Source organism: Halichoerus grypus, chromosome 1 (genome assembly GCF_964656455.1).
Source record: "Halichoerus grypus chromosome 1, mHalGry1.hap1.1, whole genome shotgun sequence".
Classification (NCBI taxonomy): Eukaryota; Metazoa; Chordata; class Mammalia; order Carnivora; family Phocidae; genus Halichoerus; species Halichoerus grypus.
Genome location: NC_135712.1, coordinates 144,809,002 through 144,826,115, shown reverse-complemented (window position 1 = coordinate 144,826,115; position 17,114 = coordinate 144,809,002). Strand labels below are relative to the sequence as shown.

Sequence of the window (17,114 nt, the reverse complement as noted above, 5' to 3'; positions counted from 1 at the left end):
ACATTTGAAAAAGTGCTCAATCTCATTAGCTGCCAGGGAAATACAAAATAAAACCCAATGCAATACCACTACACAGTCACAAGAATAAACTAGAAAATACCAAACACTGACAATAATTTGGAGCCACTGAATCCTACAACTGCTGATGGAAGTGTAAATTGAATCTCTTTAAAAAATGGTTTGGTAAAATATACCAAATCTGAAAATATGCATATCCTATGACTAGTGATTTTATTCCTTGGTATAATCAATGTGAATCCATTTATATATTCACTAAAAGAAAAGTATAGAATGTTCATGGCAGCACTAAAAAAGTGAAAACTACCCAAATGCCCACCAACAGAACAATGGATCTATAAACTGATATATCCATATAATGGAATACTATGCAGCAATGGGAACAAACAAATTAGGACTATACACAACAATATGAACAAATATTGAGTGAAAGAAGTCAAAACAAGCCCAAACACTTGTAAATTTCAGATGGCTTTCCGAAGCAAATATCTGCTTAAAGAAGAAATCAGAGTTGCAGTTATTTTTGGTAACAAATATGTAACTATCGGGGCACCTGGGTGGCTCAGTCAGTTAAGCGTCTGCCTTCAGCTCAGGTCATGATCCCAGGGTACTGAGATCGAGCCCCACGTTGGGCTCCCTGCTCAGCAGAGAGCCTGCTTCTCTCTCTCCCTCTGCTGCTCCCCCTACTTGTGCTCTCTCTCTCTCTCTCAATCTCTGTCAGATAAATAAATAAAATCTTAAAAAAAAAAGAATCAAGAAGATGTCTCAATATAGTGCCAAATAAGTGACCAAGAATATGTAAATAAGATGGATAATCTAGTTGTATGTTTGTTATTTCAACTTACATGAACTTCAGTGAAATGAAAAAAATACAAATATATAACAATTTGTTAATACATCTAACACCTAATATATAAAGTGTTCTTTCAAATGAATATGATCATCTGAATTTTAAAAATAAGCAAAGGACAAGGGCAGGGGAAAAAATTTAAATATATAACAAACATAATGGGAAAACGCCCTAATGGAATATCACAAAATGCGAAAGAAGATAAAATTGTTAGATACCTTTCAAATGGCAAAGATTTATCATTGATGAGAGTGCAGTAAATAGGCATTTTATTAAACTCTTATTATTAATATAAATTGGTACAAACTTGTTAGAGAGTCATTTCACAACATGCATTAAGAACCTAAGCATTTAGATGAAAGAAATAATCAGAAATATAGAGAGAGATTTATTTCAAGGTTGCTCATCCTAGCCTCCTGAATAACCCTAAACAATACTTGAGAAGGAAAGAGTATATTCAACTTAAGGCAATTTGTCTGATAATTACATCCTTCCTTCTGAGACCTGGGGTTGTAGAACTCAGTGGTGTTCTACTGCTTAGCTTGGTAAGGTCCCACTAGTTTGAGACTATAGATGTGCAGAGACCAAGATTAGGCCAAGATTAGGATTAAGGATAATGGGTGAAGGTCATTAACATAGACTTCAAAAAAGGTACCACTTACCATGCTCCCATACCGTCTTTTCCTTTTACAATTCTCTTGGCACATTCAATTGTCTTCTTCAAATTTGGATTCAGTAAAGCTGTGGAGAAAATGAAGTGGAACAATACACTCCACAACTTAGCAGCTAAATCAGAGTGACATTACGGAAGGTATAGGGTGTCCACATTAGAGAGGCTTCCATGTGATTCCAAGGATCAATCTATCCCTAGATTTTTTTTCAGACAACCCTGGGAGATAGTAGCTTGTGGTCATCTTTTACTAAATCTATCGATTTTTTTCTTTTAATTCTTATAATAATATTTTCATTAAAAATATGTATAGCAAATATTCTGTGCTAAGCAATATAAAAAGCAGTGGAGGTAGAATAGTGAACCCAGTAAATCTGTCCCTGTCCTCCTAGAGCCTGCAGTCTGAAAGGGGGAGATAAAGATCATAGACAATTATAATACAAAGGATACCTGGAATGATGGGGAAATGCTGTTCGATGTGGGAGTGGTGAGTGGGGGCACCCAATTCAGACTCGAAAGGTCAGGGAAGGGTTATTGGGCCACATGACATCTAGAAGAGTAGGTAAGGAAAAGAGGTGAAGGGATCACAGAAGGAAAAGTGTTCCAGGCAGAAGAAACAGCATTGAAGATGGCCCAGAGGTGCCTCTGAGAGACCAACATTCCATTCTCTCCTTTGAATGTGGAAGCCAAGACCTCCCACCTGGGTTACTTCCTTCTTGACTACACTTCAGTCTCTCTCTTTCCCTAATCCAGTCTGATTGCTTTTCCTTTAAACATTACTTCAGTGCCCCCTAGTTGCCTATAAAACAGAACCCCAAATCTTTGGCTTAGTCTGTCCTTTCCCCAACATGCCTTTCCATTTCTACAACCTCACCTTCCATTGCCTTCTTTCACAACCCCACTGTTAGAGGCCTACCAAGGGGCAGGAGACAAAGCTTGCACCCGCCCTTAAGGTGGGTGCTCCACTCCTGATACCCACAGCTTGGGTATTATATGCAGTTCCTCTTCCTGGATTTTGTTCATGCTCATCTCCCAACTTGTATCTGCTCATCTAAGCAGGACAGTCCTTAAAACTCTGTCACTGACCATCTAGCTCACTGCACCCTCTCCCCTCTTCTGAATAAAATGTCACTTCAATTCAGCTCTACTCAAATACATATATACAAACATACATATGTGTATACATAGATACACACGTGCATATATGCTCACATGCACACACGCACATCCTAATCCCCAGCAACACTGTAAATTCTTTGAATGGACTTGCATTCATCACACACCAGACAGTATGCCCAGCACCAGGCTCAGCACTTTACATACACTGCAGTATATTAACAACTCACAAAAACCTTGTGAGGTAAGCACTATTATTACCTCCACTTTACAGATAAGAAAACTAAGGCTCAGATCACATAACTAGTAAGATGTCAAGCCAAGATTCTGTGTGGCCTCAAAGCCTGTGCTCTCTCTGTCCCTCACCCTGCTGGACAAGGACAGTATACAATTCCTCTGAACTGTCCCCAGGACTTAGCACAGGGCCTAGTTAGTACCTCTCGATGGCGCCATGCTTCCTTGTGAGTCTTACTGGCTTGAGGTGTTTCCCCCTCTATTTAGGATGTCTTTGCTTTCAGGACTTTCTAGCTCATCCTTCAGCTGATAATGCAGTTCTCTGGAATCTTGGGTTTCGGTGGAGTCTCCAATCCACCTCCTTATCTTGCTCAGGCCCTGTCTACACAATGGCCTCAAACCTGTGCCTGATGACCCCTGGGTCCTCATCAGCTTCAATCTTCACTTAGCTCTCTGGATTCTCGCTTCTCATTTTAGTCTTTAGGGATTTTACTTTCTTGCCAGCTCAGCCAGGTACTATGGAGGGTTTATTTATTTTTCTTTTTTTTTTTTTAAATTTTTTTTATTGTTATGTTAATCCCCATACATTACATCATTAGTTTTAGATATAGTGTTCCATGATTCATTGTTTGTGCATAACACCCAGTGCTCCATGCAGAACGTGCCCTCCTCAATACCCATCACCAGGCTAACCCATCCTCCCACCCCCCTCCCCTCTAGAACCCCCAGTTTGTTTTTCAGAGTCCATCGTCTCTCATGGTTCTTCTCCCCCTCCGATTTCCCCCCCTTCATTCTTCCCCTCCTGCCACATTCTTCTTCTTCTTTTTTTCTTTCTTAACATATATTGCATTATTTGTTTCAGAGGTACAGATCTGAGATTCAACAGTCTTGCACAATTCACAGCGCTTACCAGAACACATACCCTCCCCAGTGTCCATCACCCAGTCACCCCATCCCTCCCACCCCACCCCCCACTCCAGCAACCCTCAGTTTGTTTCCTGAGATTAAGAATTCCTCATATCAATGAGGTCATATGATACATGTCTTTCTCTGTTTGACTTATTTTGCTCAGCATAATACCCTCCAGTTCCATCCACGTCGTTGCAAATGGCAAGATCTCATTCCTTTTGATGGCTGCATAATATTCCATTGTATATATATACCACTTCTTCTTTATCCATTCATCTGTTGATGGACATCTTGGCTCTTTCCACAGTTTGGCTATTGTGGACATTGCTGCTATAAACATCGGGGTGCACGTACCCTTTCGGGTCCCTACTTTTGTATCTTTGGGGTAAATACCCAGTAGTGCAATTGCTGGATCATATGGTAGCTCTATTTTCAACTTTTTGAGGAACCTCCATACTGTTTTCCAGAGTGGCTGCACCAGCTTGCATTCCCACCAACAGTGTAGGAGGGTTCCCCTTTCTCCACATCCCCGCCAACATCTGTCATTTCCTGACTTGTTAATTTTAGCCGTTCTGACTGGTGTGAGGTGGTATCTCATTGAGGTTTTGATTTGGATTTCCCTGATGCCGAGCGATATTGAACACTTTTTCATGTGTCTGTTGGCCGTTTGGATGTCTTCTTTGGAAAAATGTCTGTTCATGTCTTCTGCCCATTTCTTGATTGGATTCTTTGTTCTTTTGGTGTTGAGTTTGATGAGTTCTTTATAGATTTTGGATACTAGCCCTTTATCTGATATGTCATTTGCAAATATCTTCTCCCATTCTGTCAGTTGTCTTTTGGTTTTGTTGACTGTTTCCTTTGCTTTGCAAAAGCTTTTTATCTTGATGAAGTCCCAATAGTTCATTTTTGCCCTTGCTTCCCTTGCCTTTGGCGACGTTTCTAGGAAGAAATTGCTGCGGCTGAGGTCGAAGAGGTTGCTGCCTGTGTTCTCCTTTAGGATTTTGATGGACTCCTGTCTCACATTGAGGTCTTTCAACCATTTGGAGTCTATTTTTGTGTGTGGTGTAAGGAAATGGTCCAGTTTCATTCTTCTGCATGTAGCTGTCCAATTTTCCCAACACCATTTGTTGAAGAGACTGTCTTTTTTCCATTGGACATTCTTTCCTGCTTTGTCAAAGATTAGTTGACCATATAGTTGAGGGTCCATTTCTGGGCTCTATTCTGTTCCATTGATCTATGTGTCTGTTTTTGTGCCAGTACCATACTGTCTTGATGATGACAGCTTTGTAGTAGAGCTGGAAGTCCAGAATTGTGATGCCGCCAGCTTTGCTTTTCTTTTTCAACATTCCTCTGGCTATGCGGGGTCTTTTCTGGTTCCATACAAATTTTAGGATTATTTGTTCCATTTCTTTGAAGAAAGTGGATGGTATTTTGATGGGGATTGCATATCCATGTTCATCAGGGATATTGGTCTGTAATTGCTCTAGGTAGGATTGACATCTTCACAATATTTGTTCTTCCAATCCATGAGCATGGAACGTTTTTCCATTTCTTTGTGTCTTCCTCAATTTCTTTCATGAGTATTTTATAGTTTTCTGAGTACAGATCCTTTGCCTCTTTGGTTAGATTTATTCCTAGGTATCTTATGGTTTTGGGTGCAATTGTAAATGGGATCGACTCCTTAATTTCTCTTTCTTCTGTCTTGTTGTTGGTGTATAGGAATGCCACTGATTTCTGTGCATTGATTTTATATCCTGCCACTTTACTGAATTCCTGTATGAGTTCTAGCAGTTTTGGGGTGGAGTCTTTGGGATTTTCCACATAAAGTATCATATCATCTGCAAAGAGTGAGAGTTTGACTTCTTCTTTGCCAATTTGGATGCCTTTGATTTCTTTTTGTTGTCTGATTGCTGTGGCTAGGACTTCCAATACTATGTTGAATAGCAGTGGTGATAGTGGACATCCCTGCTGCGTTCCTGACCTTAGGGGGAAAGCTCTCAGTTTTTCCCCATTGAGAATGATATTCGCTGTAGGTTTTTCACAGATGGCTTTTATGATATTGAGGTATGTACCCTCTATCCCTATACTCTGAAGAGTTTTGATCAAGAAAGGATGCTGTACTTTGTCAAATGCTTTTTCTGCATCTATTGAGAGGATCATATGATTCTTGTTCTTTCTTTTGTTAATGTATTGTATCACGTTGATTGATTTGCGGATGTTGAACCAACCTTGCAGCCCAGGGATAAATCCCACTTGGTCGTGGTGAATAATCCTTTTAATGTACTGTTGGATCCTATTGGCTAGTATTTTGGTGAGAATTTTTGCATCCATGTTCATCAGGGATATTGGTCTGTAATTCTCCTTTTTGATGGGGTCTTTGTCTGGTTTTGGGATCAAGGTAATGCTGGCCTCATAAAATGAGTTTGGAAGTTTTCCTTCCATTTCTATTTTTTGGAACAGTTTCAGAAGGATAGGTATTAATTCTTCTTGAAATGTTTGGTAGAATTCCCCTGGGAAGCCATCTGGCCCTGGGCTTTTGTGTTTTGGGAGATTTTTGATGACTGCTTCTATTTCCTTAGTGGGTATAGGTCTGTTCAGGTTTTCTATTTCTTCCTGGTTCACTTTTGGTAGTTGATACATCTCTAGGAATGCATCCATTACTTCCAGGTTATCTAATTTGCTGGCATAGAGTTGCTCATAATATGTTCTTATAATTGTTTGTATTTCTTTGGTGTTGGTTGTGATTTCTCCTCTTTCATTCATGATTTTGTTGATTTGGGTCATTTCTCTTTTCTTTTTGATAAGTCTGGCCAGGGGCTTATCAATCTTGTGAATTCTTTCAAAGAACCAGCTCCTAGTTTCGTTGATCTGTTCTACTGTTCTTTTGGTTTCTATTTCATTGATTTCTGCTCTGATCTTTATTATTTCTCTTCTCCTGCTGGGTTTAGGCTTTATTTGCTGTTCTTTCTCCAGCTCCTTTAGGCGTAGGGTTAGGTTGTGTACTTGAGACCTTTCTTGTTTCTTGAGAAAGGCTTGTATTGCTATATACTTTCCTCTTAGGACTGCCTTTGCTGTATCCCAAAGATTTTGAATAGTTGTGTTTTCATTTTCATTGGTTTCCATGAATTTTTTTAATTCTTCTTTAATTTCCTGGTTGACCCATTCATTCTTCAGTGGGATGCTCTTTAGCCTCCATGTATTTGAGTTCTTTCCGACTTTCCTCTTGTGATTGAGTTCTAGTTTCAAAGCATTGTGGTCTGAAAATAGGCAGGGGATGATCCCAATCTTCTGGTACCGGTTGAGACCTGATTTATGACCTAGGATGTGATCTATTCTGGAGAATGTTCCATGGGCACTAGAGAAGAATGTGTATTCCGTTGCTTTGGGATGGAATGTTCTGAATATATCTGTGAAGTCCATTTGGTCCAGTGTGTCATTTAAAGTCTTTATTTCCTTGTTGATCTTTTGCTTAGACGATCTGTCCATTTCAGTGAGGGGGGTGTTAAAGTCCCCCACTATTATTGTATTGTTGTCGATGTGTTTCTTTGCTTTTGTTATTAATTGCCTTATATAATTGGCTGCTCCCATGTTAGGGGCATAGATATTTACAATTGTTAGATCTTCTTGTTGGATAGACCCTTTAAGTAGGATATAGTGTCCTTCCTCATCTCTTATTACAGTCTTTGGTTTAAAATCTAATTTGTCTGATATAAGGATTGCCACCCCAGCTTTCTTTTGGTGTCCATTAGCATGGTAAATGGTTTTCCACCCCCTCACTTTCAATCTGGGGGTGTCTTTGGGTCTAAAATGAGTCTCTTGCAGACAGCATATCGATGGGTCTTGTTTTTTAATCCAATCTGATAGCCTGTGTCTTTTGATTGGGCCATTTAGCCCATTTACATTCAGGGTAACTATTGAAAGATATGAATTTAGTGCCATTGTATTGCCTGTAAAGTGACTGTTACTGTATATTGTTTGTGTTCCTTTCTGGTCTATGTTGCTTTTAGGCTCTCTCTTTGCTTAGAGGACCCCTTTCAAGATTTCTTGTAGGGCTGGTTTCGTGTTTGCAAATTCCTTTAGTTTTTGTTTGTCCTGGAAGCTTTTTATCTCTCCTTCAATTTTCAATGACAGCCTAGCTGGATATAGTATTCTTGGCTGCATATTTTTCTCATTTAGTGCTCTGAATATGTCCTGCCAGTCCTTTCTGGCCTGCCAGGTCTCTGTGGATAAGTCTGTTGCCAATCTAATGTTTCTACCATTGTAGGTTACATATCTCTTCTCCCGAGCTGCTTTCAGGATTTTCTCTTTGTCTCTGAGACTCGTAAGTTTTACTATTAGACGTCGGGGTGTTGACCTATTTTTATTGATTTTGAGAGGGGTTCTCTGTGCTTCCTGGATTTTGATGCCTGTTTCTTTCCCCAAATTAGGGAAGTTCTCTGCTATAATTTGCTCCATTATACCTTCTGCCCCTCTCTCTCTTTCTTCTTCTTCTGGGATCCCAATTATTCTAATGTTGTTTTGTCTTATGGTATTGTTTATCTCTCGAATTCTGCCCTCATGATCCAGTAGTTGTTTATCTCTCTTTTTCTCAGCTTCTTTATTTTCCATCATTTGGTCTTCTATCTCACTGATTCTTTCTTCTGCCTCATTTATCCTAGCAGTTAGCGCCCCCATATTTGATTGCACCTCATTAATAGCGTTTTTGATTTCTACTTGGTTAGATTTTAGTTCTTTTACTTCTCCAGAAAGGGTTTCTCTAATAACCTCCATGCTTTTTTCAAGCCCAGCTAGTATCTTTAAAGTGATGATTCTGAACTCTAGATCTGACATCGTACTAATGTCCGTATTGAGTAGGTCCCTGGCAGTCGGTACTACCTCTTGTTCTTTTTGTTGAGGTGATTTTTTCCGTCTTGTCATTTTGTGCAGAGGAGAATAGATTAATGAGAGAACAAAATGCTAGCAGGGTAACAACGTCCCCAGAAAATATACTCTAAACAAATCAGAAAAGACCTGAAGCAGTGGGAAAAGAAAGGGAAAGAGAGAAAAAAGAAAAAGAAAGAAAAAAAGAAAAAAGAAAAAGATAAAAACAAACAAAAGCAGAACAAAACAAAATAAAACAAAAACAGAATGTGATCAAATATGATCAGGCTGGTTTATAAATCAGTGCTACACACTAGATTTTGGGTGTATTTTGGTCTGTTAAAAGAAAGTCCCTCCCAAAATTTTAAAGAAAGAAAAACTTATATATGTACAAAAATAAGGGTTGATATGATGAAGGGATGGAATATGACTGTAAAGATGGAAATTATAAAAAATTTTATAAAAGGATTTGATAAGTTGTTTGAAAAAAGAAAGAAGAGGATTAAAAAAAAAAGAAAGAAAGAAAAAAGGGAGAGAATGTGATCAGGCAGGGGAGTAGAAAAAAACCATACACTAGAGATTTAGAGTATATTTTGATCTGTTAGAAGAAACTATCTCAAGATTTTAAAGAGAGAACAACTTATATATATATGCCAAAAATACGGGTAACTACTATGAAGGGATAGAATATGACTTTAAAAATGAAAAATAAAAAAAATTTTTTTTAAAAAAGGGATTGATAAGATGTTGGTTGAAAAAAGGAAAAAGAAAAATTCAAAAAAAAAGAAAAAAGAAAAAAGAAAAAAAGACAGTTAAAAAAAATAATTAACTTTGAAAGACTAAAGAATCATGGTAAAAAAGCCATGAATTCTATGTGCAGTATTCCCCTAGCGCTGGAGTTCTGCCGTTCTCATTGATCGGTAAACCTGGTCTTGGCTGGCTGTTCTCGCTGATCTTCTGGGGGAGGGGCCTGTTGCCGTGGTTCCCAAATGTCTTTGCCGCAGGCAAAATTGCCCCGCCCTTGCCGGTCCGGGCTAAGTAATCTGCTTGGGTTTGCTCTCCGGAGCTTTTGTTCCCTGCAAGCTTTCCGTACAGCTTTGGAGGCGGAGAGTGAAAATGGCGGCCTCCTAGTCTCCGCCCCAGCGGAGCCGAGAATTTGGGGTCCCGCTCCTCAGTGAGCCCCCAGAAAAAAGCAGTCAGTCACTCCCGTCTCCCCGGTCTCCGGCCACACTCCGCGCTCACCCGGCCTGTGACCGCGCCTTTCTATCTGGCACCCGACCCCGGGTGGAGTCTCCAAACCCAGCAGATCCCCGCGGTGCGCTCCCGCACCTCTTCTCCCGGGGGAAGAAGGTGAGTCTCCCCGGATCTGCCGCTTGTTGGGTCCCTGCTGGAGGAGCAGTGGCCTGACTGTGCCGCGGATCACGGTTTATGACAACCCCGAGCTGAGAGCCCGCGCCTGGGCTCCGTCTCTGCAGCCGGCTTCCCTGCTCCGATACCTGGGAGCTCTGCCGCACTCAGGCACCCCCGGTCTTTCTGTGACCCCGAGGGTCCTGAGACCACACTGTCCCACGAGGGTTCCACCCGCCACTTAGCCACCAGAGTGACGTCCCTCAGTGGAGCCGACTTCTAAAAGTTCTGATTTTGTGCTCCCGAGCTCTATCACTTGCCAGAAGCGGCCGACGGAGGCCCCTCCCCCGCCGTCTATCCTCCCGAATATCGCCTCGGATTCACTTCTCCGCACGTCCTACCTTCCAGAAAGTGGTCGCTTTTCTGTTCAGAGAGTTGTTGCTATTCTTTTCTTCGATCTCCTGTTGAGTTTGTAGGTGTTCAGAATGGTTTGATCCCTATCCAGCTGAATTCCCGAGAGGAGACAAAATCCAGGTCTCCTACTCCTCCGCCATCTTGCTCCGCCCCCTTTATTTTTCTTTTTTAAGTAGGCTCTGTGCCCAACATGGGCGTCAACTCACAACCTGAGTTGTGACGCACGCTCTACTGACTGAGCTAGCCAGGTGCCCCAGATTTATTTTTTTTTACATTTTATCTAGTGGGAGGGTTTTTTAGGATATCTAATCCACCGTATTTTCATCATAGCACTTGGTATCACCTCTATTACAGATAATTATTTGTTTCTTCTGTCAGATTCTGGCAGTCCATCAATCAATCTATCTTCTTATGAGATATAAATTATGGGCCTACTGGGTTTCTCTTTTTGCCTTGGCTACCAGGAAGCCCAGGGCAACACTGAATGTTCTATCACAGTAATTAAATTATGTTCTTAATGTTTGGTCTCTGCTAGACTTTTATCACATGGTTTCTATGGGCCCTGCACAGTGTTTTACATACATTACCCATTTAATGCTCATAGCAACCTTAAGAGGTAGCTAATGTCATCCCCCCTTCACAGATGAGAAAGCTCTGGGAAGGGACCTACACAAGCTCATGTAGCTCACTCGTAATGGGAACAGCTGGGATTCCCACTGGGTTCCTGTGTGTTTTCTGCACCTTTCCCTCCTACTTTGCAATTCTGCTTCTCCTTGAATCTGGAAACCATCTTACTCCTCTCTGGAGTCCCCAGGCCAAGCATGGAGCCCAACACTGAGTGGCTTTCTCCTGGACCACGTAAGAAGGTTACAAGCTTTACCATGACCTCTCCACTCTGTCTCCTAAAGAACCAGCTCAGAGCCAGGTTCTGGAATGTTTCTCACTCATCATGGGGGAGGGAGCATGAGTGCCGGGCCCTCAGACTCTCCTGACTCAGGAGTTACACTGTGTCGGTTTGCCTCTCAACAACACCATCTACAGCTGTGTGGCTCTGGGCATGTACTTACCCTCTCTGGGCCTCAATTTCCCCATTCATGGCCCATGTCATGGGGGTCTTTGTGAAGACTAGATGAATTCAGACCAATGAAGAGCTTAGAGGAGCACGCTGCGCTTAGCAAGCACTAGAATGTCAGCTCCAGGAGGCCGACACATCATGGGTGCTCAGTGAATGCTAGGATGAGGGAACCCTGGGCCGGTGCATCCTCTTGACCACAGGTACTTGGGACCCCTGAGAGCAGCAGGGAAAGCTCCCCTAGGAATGGCCTGCTCCTGTATCCTCCCAGTGACCCCTTGTGCCTGTCCAAGTGGTCACTGTTCCCCTTGAAGAAGAGTGTGTGGCCGAGCGTGGGTGAGATGAGGCCCATGCAGACAGAGCCCTCTGCTCTAACCCTTCAGGCTTAGGTGGGCTCTGATGCTGACAGCCTCCCCCTTGCCTCCTCTCATCCTGCCCATCTGGATGGGGGTTTCCATGACTCTGTCCTTGGCTGCCACCCACAGCCTGCACACTCCGGTGTGAAAGCACTCAGCCTCCCTGGGCCCGCACCTGCCAGGCCCTCTGCCTCCCTGCTCTAAACCTGGAAACTCTGGCCCCCCAGAAGTCTGGCCTCTGTGCTCTGTGCTGCAGCCCCCTGTGCCCCGGTGTGGGACGGAGGGGGTGGGACCTACCGGAGCAGGGCATGTGGCAGCGGTTCTTGCCCTTGTCGCACCAGTCATGGCTGCGGATCTGAAAGAGGCCGTAGCCAGTGTAGCCACCGGGTGAGTTCTCGTAGATGGCCGTGGGGTTGAACTTGCTCTCAAAATAAGCCAGGCACACCCCTAAGATGGAACAGGAGGTGAGTGGCTTGGAGGACGGTGGAGTCGGGGATGCCTGGGCAGGGGCCAGAGGAAAAGGAGGGGAGGGGAGAGGGGGCTAAGAGGGACCTACTCACAGTTTGCAAGGCTGTAGCCCTCAAAATAATCCAGGCCTCCTTCATAGAGCTTCTTAGCCACCTTACAGCGCCCCATGATAGCAGCACCACTTGGAACCACCAGGCAGCCAATGAGGGAGAGAACCATGGATGCCTTCATCTTCTCAGGCTCCTGGCTGCTCAGGGCAACAATGGCCAGGGGAGCCGGTGGAGTCACAGAGAAGTCCTGCCAGGATCCCAGGGACACTGGTTTCTCTGAAGGAAAAGAAGGGCACTGTGGGGTGGGGGTGTGCAATTCAGTGTGTTCAGAAAAAAGGGAGTTCTGCCTGGCTTAACCGTGATACTTCTTCCCACCCTAATCCTCAGCTTCGTGTCATTGCAAACCCAGGACACCTGAAACCCTGCCTCTCCTCCTCTTCTGGACCCCCCATTTTCTAAGGAAACTGCTCTTTTGAAGGTCACCCCCCACACACACACATTCTTTCCCTCCAGCAAAACCCAGTGGCTTCTGCTTGATTTTCTTCTCACTCATTTCTCTTTCACGTTAGATACAGAAGCTCAAATCTTCTCTTCCCCTTTATTGTGAAAGTACAACTTGTCCATTAGGTACGTGTTGGGAAACAGAAAGAGAAGGGAAAATTTCACTGTGGTCCCACTACTCAAGCACAAGCACTACTCCCATGTTGAATTCTTTCCACCATTGCCTTTTATCCTAGAATATATTCAGAGCTGTGCTCTCACCCTGGCCACAATCTTATCTCCAGATTGTCTACAAATCAAACTCCACTGAGGTTTTCTCTGGCTGTCCACACAAGAAGACAAACCCCAGTCCAGCCCAGACCTGCCACGTAGTAGGGGGTCATCACTGGCAACAGCAGACAAGGCTTTAGCCTCACAGTGCCTCTGCTTTCTCATCTGTGAAGGGGGGTTGCATATTGGGGGTGCTCAGAGAATTGACTCCTGAGTTTCTCTTTCTCCATTTCTGTTGTCACCACCTAAACTCTGCTCATCGCCACTCCAATAAAACCACCTCATTGTCATCCCCTAAACCCTTCTCATCATCATCCCCTTAACCCCCCTCATTTCCATCCCCTAAACCCTCCTCATCATCATCCTCTAAAACCCCTCATCTCTATCTCCTAACCTAGCCCAGCCTCTTCGTCTCCACTCCTCCAGGCCAACTCCTCCAGGTGGTATTTTCAATGTCCCCAAAGTATGTATACAATGTCACTTTGGGAAAGCTGTTAGTTCCCTATTCCTGATAGCAAACCCACACTTGGCTTTCTGAGCCCTCTATAATCTGGCCTTACCCTGCCCTCCCTCCATCAGGAGGAATCAATTCAGTCAACTCTGAATTCTCAGGTTGCTCCTTCTCTGTTCCTCCCCACACCTCCCTACCCCACACTCCACTGCCCATGCTCCAGCTAATTCTTACCTTAGTATCTCCACACATGGCTCTTCCCAATCCACAGGACCCTACCATGCCTTTCTCCACCCAAACACTGCTCCATCTTCAGGTATCCAATCCAGGTGCCACCTCCTTGAAACCTGATGCAATCCTGCATTAACGTTCCTTCTCTGAGCCCCTACTGCACTCAGAATCACTTCCAGAACACCTAGCAGGTGATTGTCCTGTTCTATGCCATGTCTTATCTCTCAGACTAGAATGTGCAATGGGAAATTATAACATGTCTTCTTCCTGGCATGCCCTACAGCCCCCAACACTACAAAAATATGTATCAGTTGGACAACTAATTGCACCCTCCTGTTTGTCATCATTCACAGGTGTATTCGTGTCCACAAGCCTACATTCACCTGCACAAGGGGCTCTTGACCTTGGCACTCAGGCTGGAAAATTCTTTGTCCTGGGGGCTTTTCTGTGCACTGGAGTTTATTTAGGAACACACCTGGCTTCTAGATGCCAGTAGCTTCTCCCCCTCAGTTGTGACAGACAAAAATGTCTCCATACATTGCCAAACATCTCCTGGCAGACACAACTGTCCCCTGTTGAGAACCGATGACCTAAATGTCTAGCTTGGGAAAAATTAGAAATAAATAAGTATATTCCTGAATTAGAAGAATTTCACTTTTAAACATTTGTCTAAACTCTTAAGTCACATGATTACTTACAGACATCACCGTTATACCAAATACATTGTCAAGGAGGGCCTAGCCTAGCATTTAAGTGCTCAGACTTGGGAGTCAGATTGCCTGGGTCCAAATTCTGACTTTGCCCCATAATAGCTGGGATTTTAGGAATCCCAGGAGTGATCTAAGACAGTTACTCAGCCTCTCTGTGCCTCAGTTTCCTCATCTAAATGATGATTAAAATAATACTCACCTAATTGTGTTGATTTGAAAAGTAAATGAGTTAAATATGCAAAGTATTCAATCCCCAGCAGATACTTGTCTTTTGAGCTATGGTCACACATCCTTGCCCTTAGCTTAATAACTGAATTCCAAAGCATACTGGAAGAGAAGTCCATGTTTACATTTTCCAGCAGAGCAAACGATATTTTCAGATGATATCTGTCTCCCAGACATACTCATAAGAGGCATGCTGAGTCCTCCCTCCTTCCCTCTTCCCCTGCAGCGAAGTCACTGGGAGCCCTGTCCCCTGTTCTTCCAAAACCAATCCACCTCTTGCCATCTCCTCTGTCATCATCCCAGTCCAGATCACCATCATCTCTGACTTCTGTAGAGGTTCCTAGATATACTCTGATACTCCACAATCCTCTCCTGTCCCCCTATCCCTATTATCTATACAGTAACTAGAAAATCCTCTTTAAAAACATATATCCAGTCACATCACCCATCTCCAGTAGATTCCCCTGGCACTTTAAATAAGATCCCAACTCCTCAACCTAGCTGACAAAACCCTTCCTGCTCTAGCCTCTGAGCACCTCTCTAGTTTGATTTCATGCCTCTCTCCCCCTTGTTCACATTCACACCACCACACTCACCTTGCACATTTCTTTTCCTTGAACATGCCAATCTCATTCCCACCACATGTTCTTTGCACCTGCTCTTTCTTCTGCCTGGAACATGACTCCCCCAACCACCACAGAGCTTGCTCTTTCTGGTCATGGTCTCAGCTCAAAAATAAGCTCAGCATCACTAATAGGACTCTCTGATCACTGCTCCAGCCCAGAAAATCATTTCTATTTTCTTCATAAAATAAGTCAATTTCAGAAATTACCTTGTTCATTTATTTGTCTATCTCTCATACCAGAGTGTAAACACCAGGAATGCAGAAACCTGGTCTGTTTTGTTCTCTGCTTTATCCCCAGAACTTAGAACAGAGCCTGGTGTATAGTAGGCACTCTGTGAATCTCTGTTGAATGAATGAATGAATGAATGGGAAAAAGCCAACTCTTCCCAACAGAATGGTCATCGTATAAGCAGGAAATGGATTTGCTGAGTGTCTCCTGCACCTGGATATCATCATATCTGTCCCAGTTCCTGCACATCCTATACCAGCTTACCAGTTCACCAGGCCCTCTGCAGGCCTTGGGGCCTCCTCGGGGGAGGGGAGGGGCAGCCACTGCAGCAGCTTTGACCTTTTGCAGGAAAGTTGCTCTACCTGCACTCAGTTCCCTGGACTCTGCAGATTCCACTTCCTCGATAACCCACTTACCTTCACCCAAGAGCTTCTAAACCACAAGTACTTCTCCATGACCTGCTCTTCTAGAATCTTTCCTATGACATCAGTTGCTATGCACCAGAATATTCTGAAGCAGAGAGGGGGTCTGTCACCAATGCACTGTATTAGTTTTCTATTGCTGCTGTACCAAGTTACATCAAACTTAGCAGCTTAAGCTACACAAATTTATTATCTTAAAGTTCTATAGATCAGAATTCTTTTTTTTTTTTAAAGATTTTATTTATTTATTTGAGAGGGAGAATGAGATAGAGAAAGCATGAGAGGGGGGAGGGTCAGAGGGAGAAGCAGACTCCCTGCTGAGCAGGGAGCCCGATGTGGGACTCGATCCCGGGACTCCAGGATCATGACCTGAGCCGAAGGCAGTCGCTTAACCAACTGAGCCACCCAGGTGCCCTATAGATCAGAATTCTGACACGAATCTCACCAGGCTAAAATCAAGGTGTTGGCAGGGCCGCGCTCCTTTCTGGGAGCTCAAGAGGAGAACCCATTCCCTTGTTCATTCAGGTTGTAGCAGAATAAAGTTCCTTGTAGCTATAGGACCGAGATCCCATTTCCTTGCTAGCTGTCAGCTGAGGGCCATTCCCAGCTTCTAGGGGCTGTCTGCATTTCTTGGCTCCACCTCCCTTCCCTTATCTTCAGAACCAGAAATGATAGATCAAAACCCTCTCATGCTTTGACTCCCTCCTGCCTCTTCTTACATTGTTGTATCTCTGACTCACTCTTCTGCCTCCTCTCTCACTTATAAGGACTCATGTGATTAGATTGGCTCACCCACACAATCCAGGATAATCTACCCATTTCAAGGTCCTTTACCTTAATTACATCTGTAAAGTCCTTCTTGCCATGTAAATAACATGTTCAGAGGCTTCAGGTGTAAGGGCATGGACATCTTTGGGGGACCATTATTCTGCCTATCATAGCATTCTTCTGGCCCCCAGAGAACTGCCTTCTAGTAGAGAGCAGTGGGAGAAGCCATTATTTCCCTCCTTTACTCACGTTGGGGCCATGGTCGAGGACATCTTCTCTGGAGCCTGGGCAACCTCATTTGTGACACGGATTATCTTT

At 43.5% G+C, this 17,114-nt stretch overlaps 1 protein-coding gene across 1 annotated transcript; it reads right to left on the bottom strand.

The window, feature by feature from the left end:
* Positions 1-1,526: 1,526 nt before the first annotated feature.
* On the bottom strand, positions 1,527-12,545 carry LYZL4 (lysozyme like 4). Its single transcript, XM_036080303.2, has 3 exons — positions 12,407-12,545; positions 12,144-12,293; positions 1,527-1,609 (listed from the first exon to the last, which is right to left on the bottom strand). The coding sequence occupies exons 1-3, from the start codon at positions 12,543-12,545 to the stop codon at positions 1,527-1,529; spliced, it is 372 nt and encodes a 123-aa protein (XP_035936196.2).
* Positions 12,546-17,114: the final 4,569 nt, after the last annotated feature.

Bases quoted from the DNA above. Each gene is read 5' to 3' on its own strand.
- LYZL4 (XM_036080303.2), bottom strand. From the start codon at position 12,545: ATGAAGGCATCCATGGTTCTCTCCCTCATTGGCTGCCTGGTGGTTCCA. The intron at 12,294-12,406 runs GTGAGTAGGTCC...GTTCCATCTTAG, and splicing joins GGGCTACAGCCTTGCAAACT to GGGTGTGCCTGGCTTATTTT. The intron at 1,610-12,143 runs GTAGGTCCCACC...TTTTCTCCACAG, and splicing joins CTGCCACATGCCCTGCTCCG to CTTTACTGAATCCAAATTTG.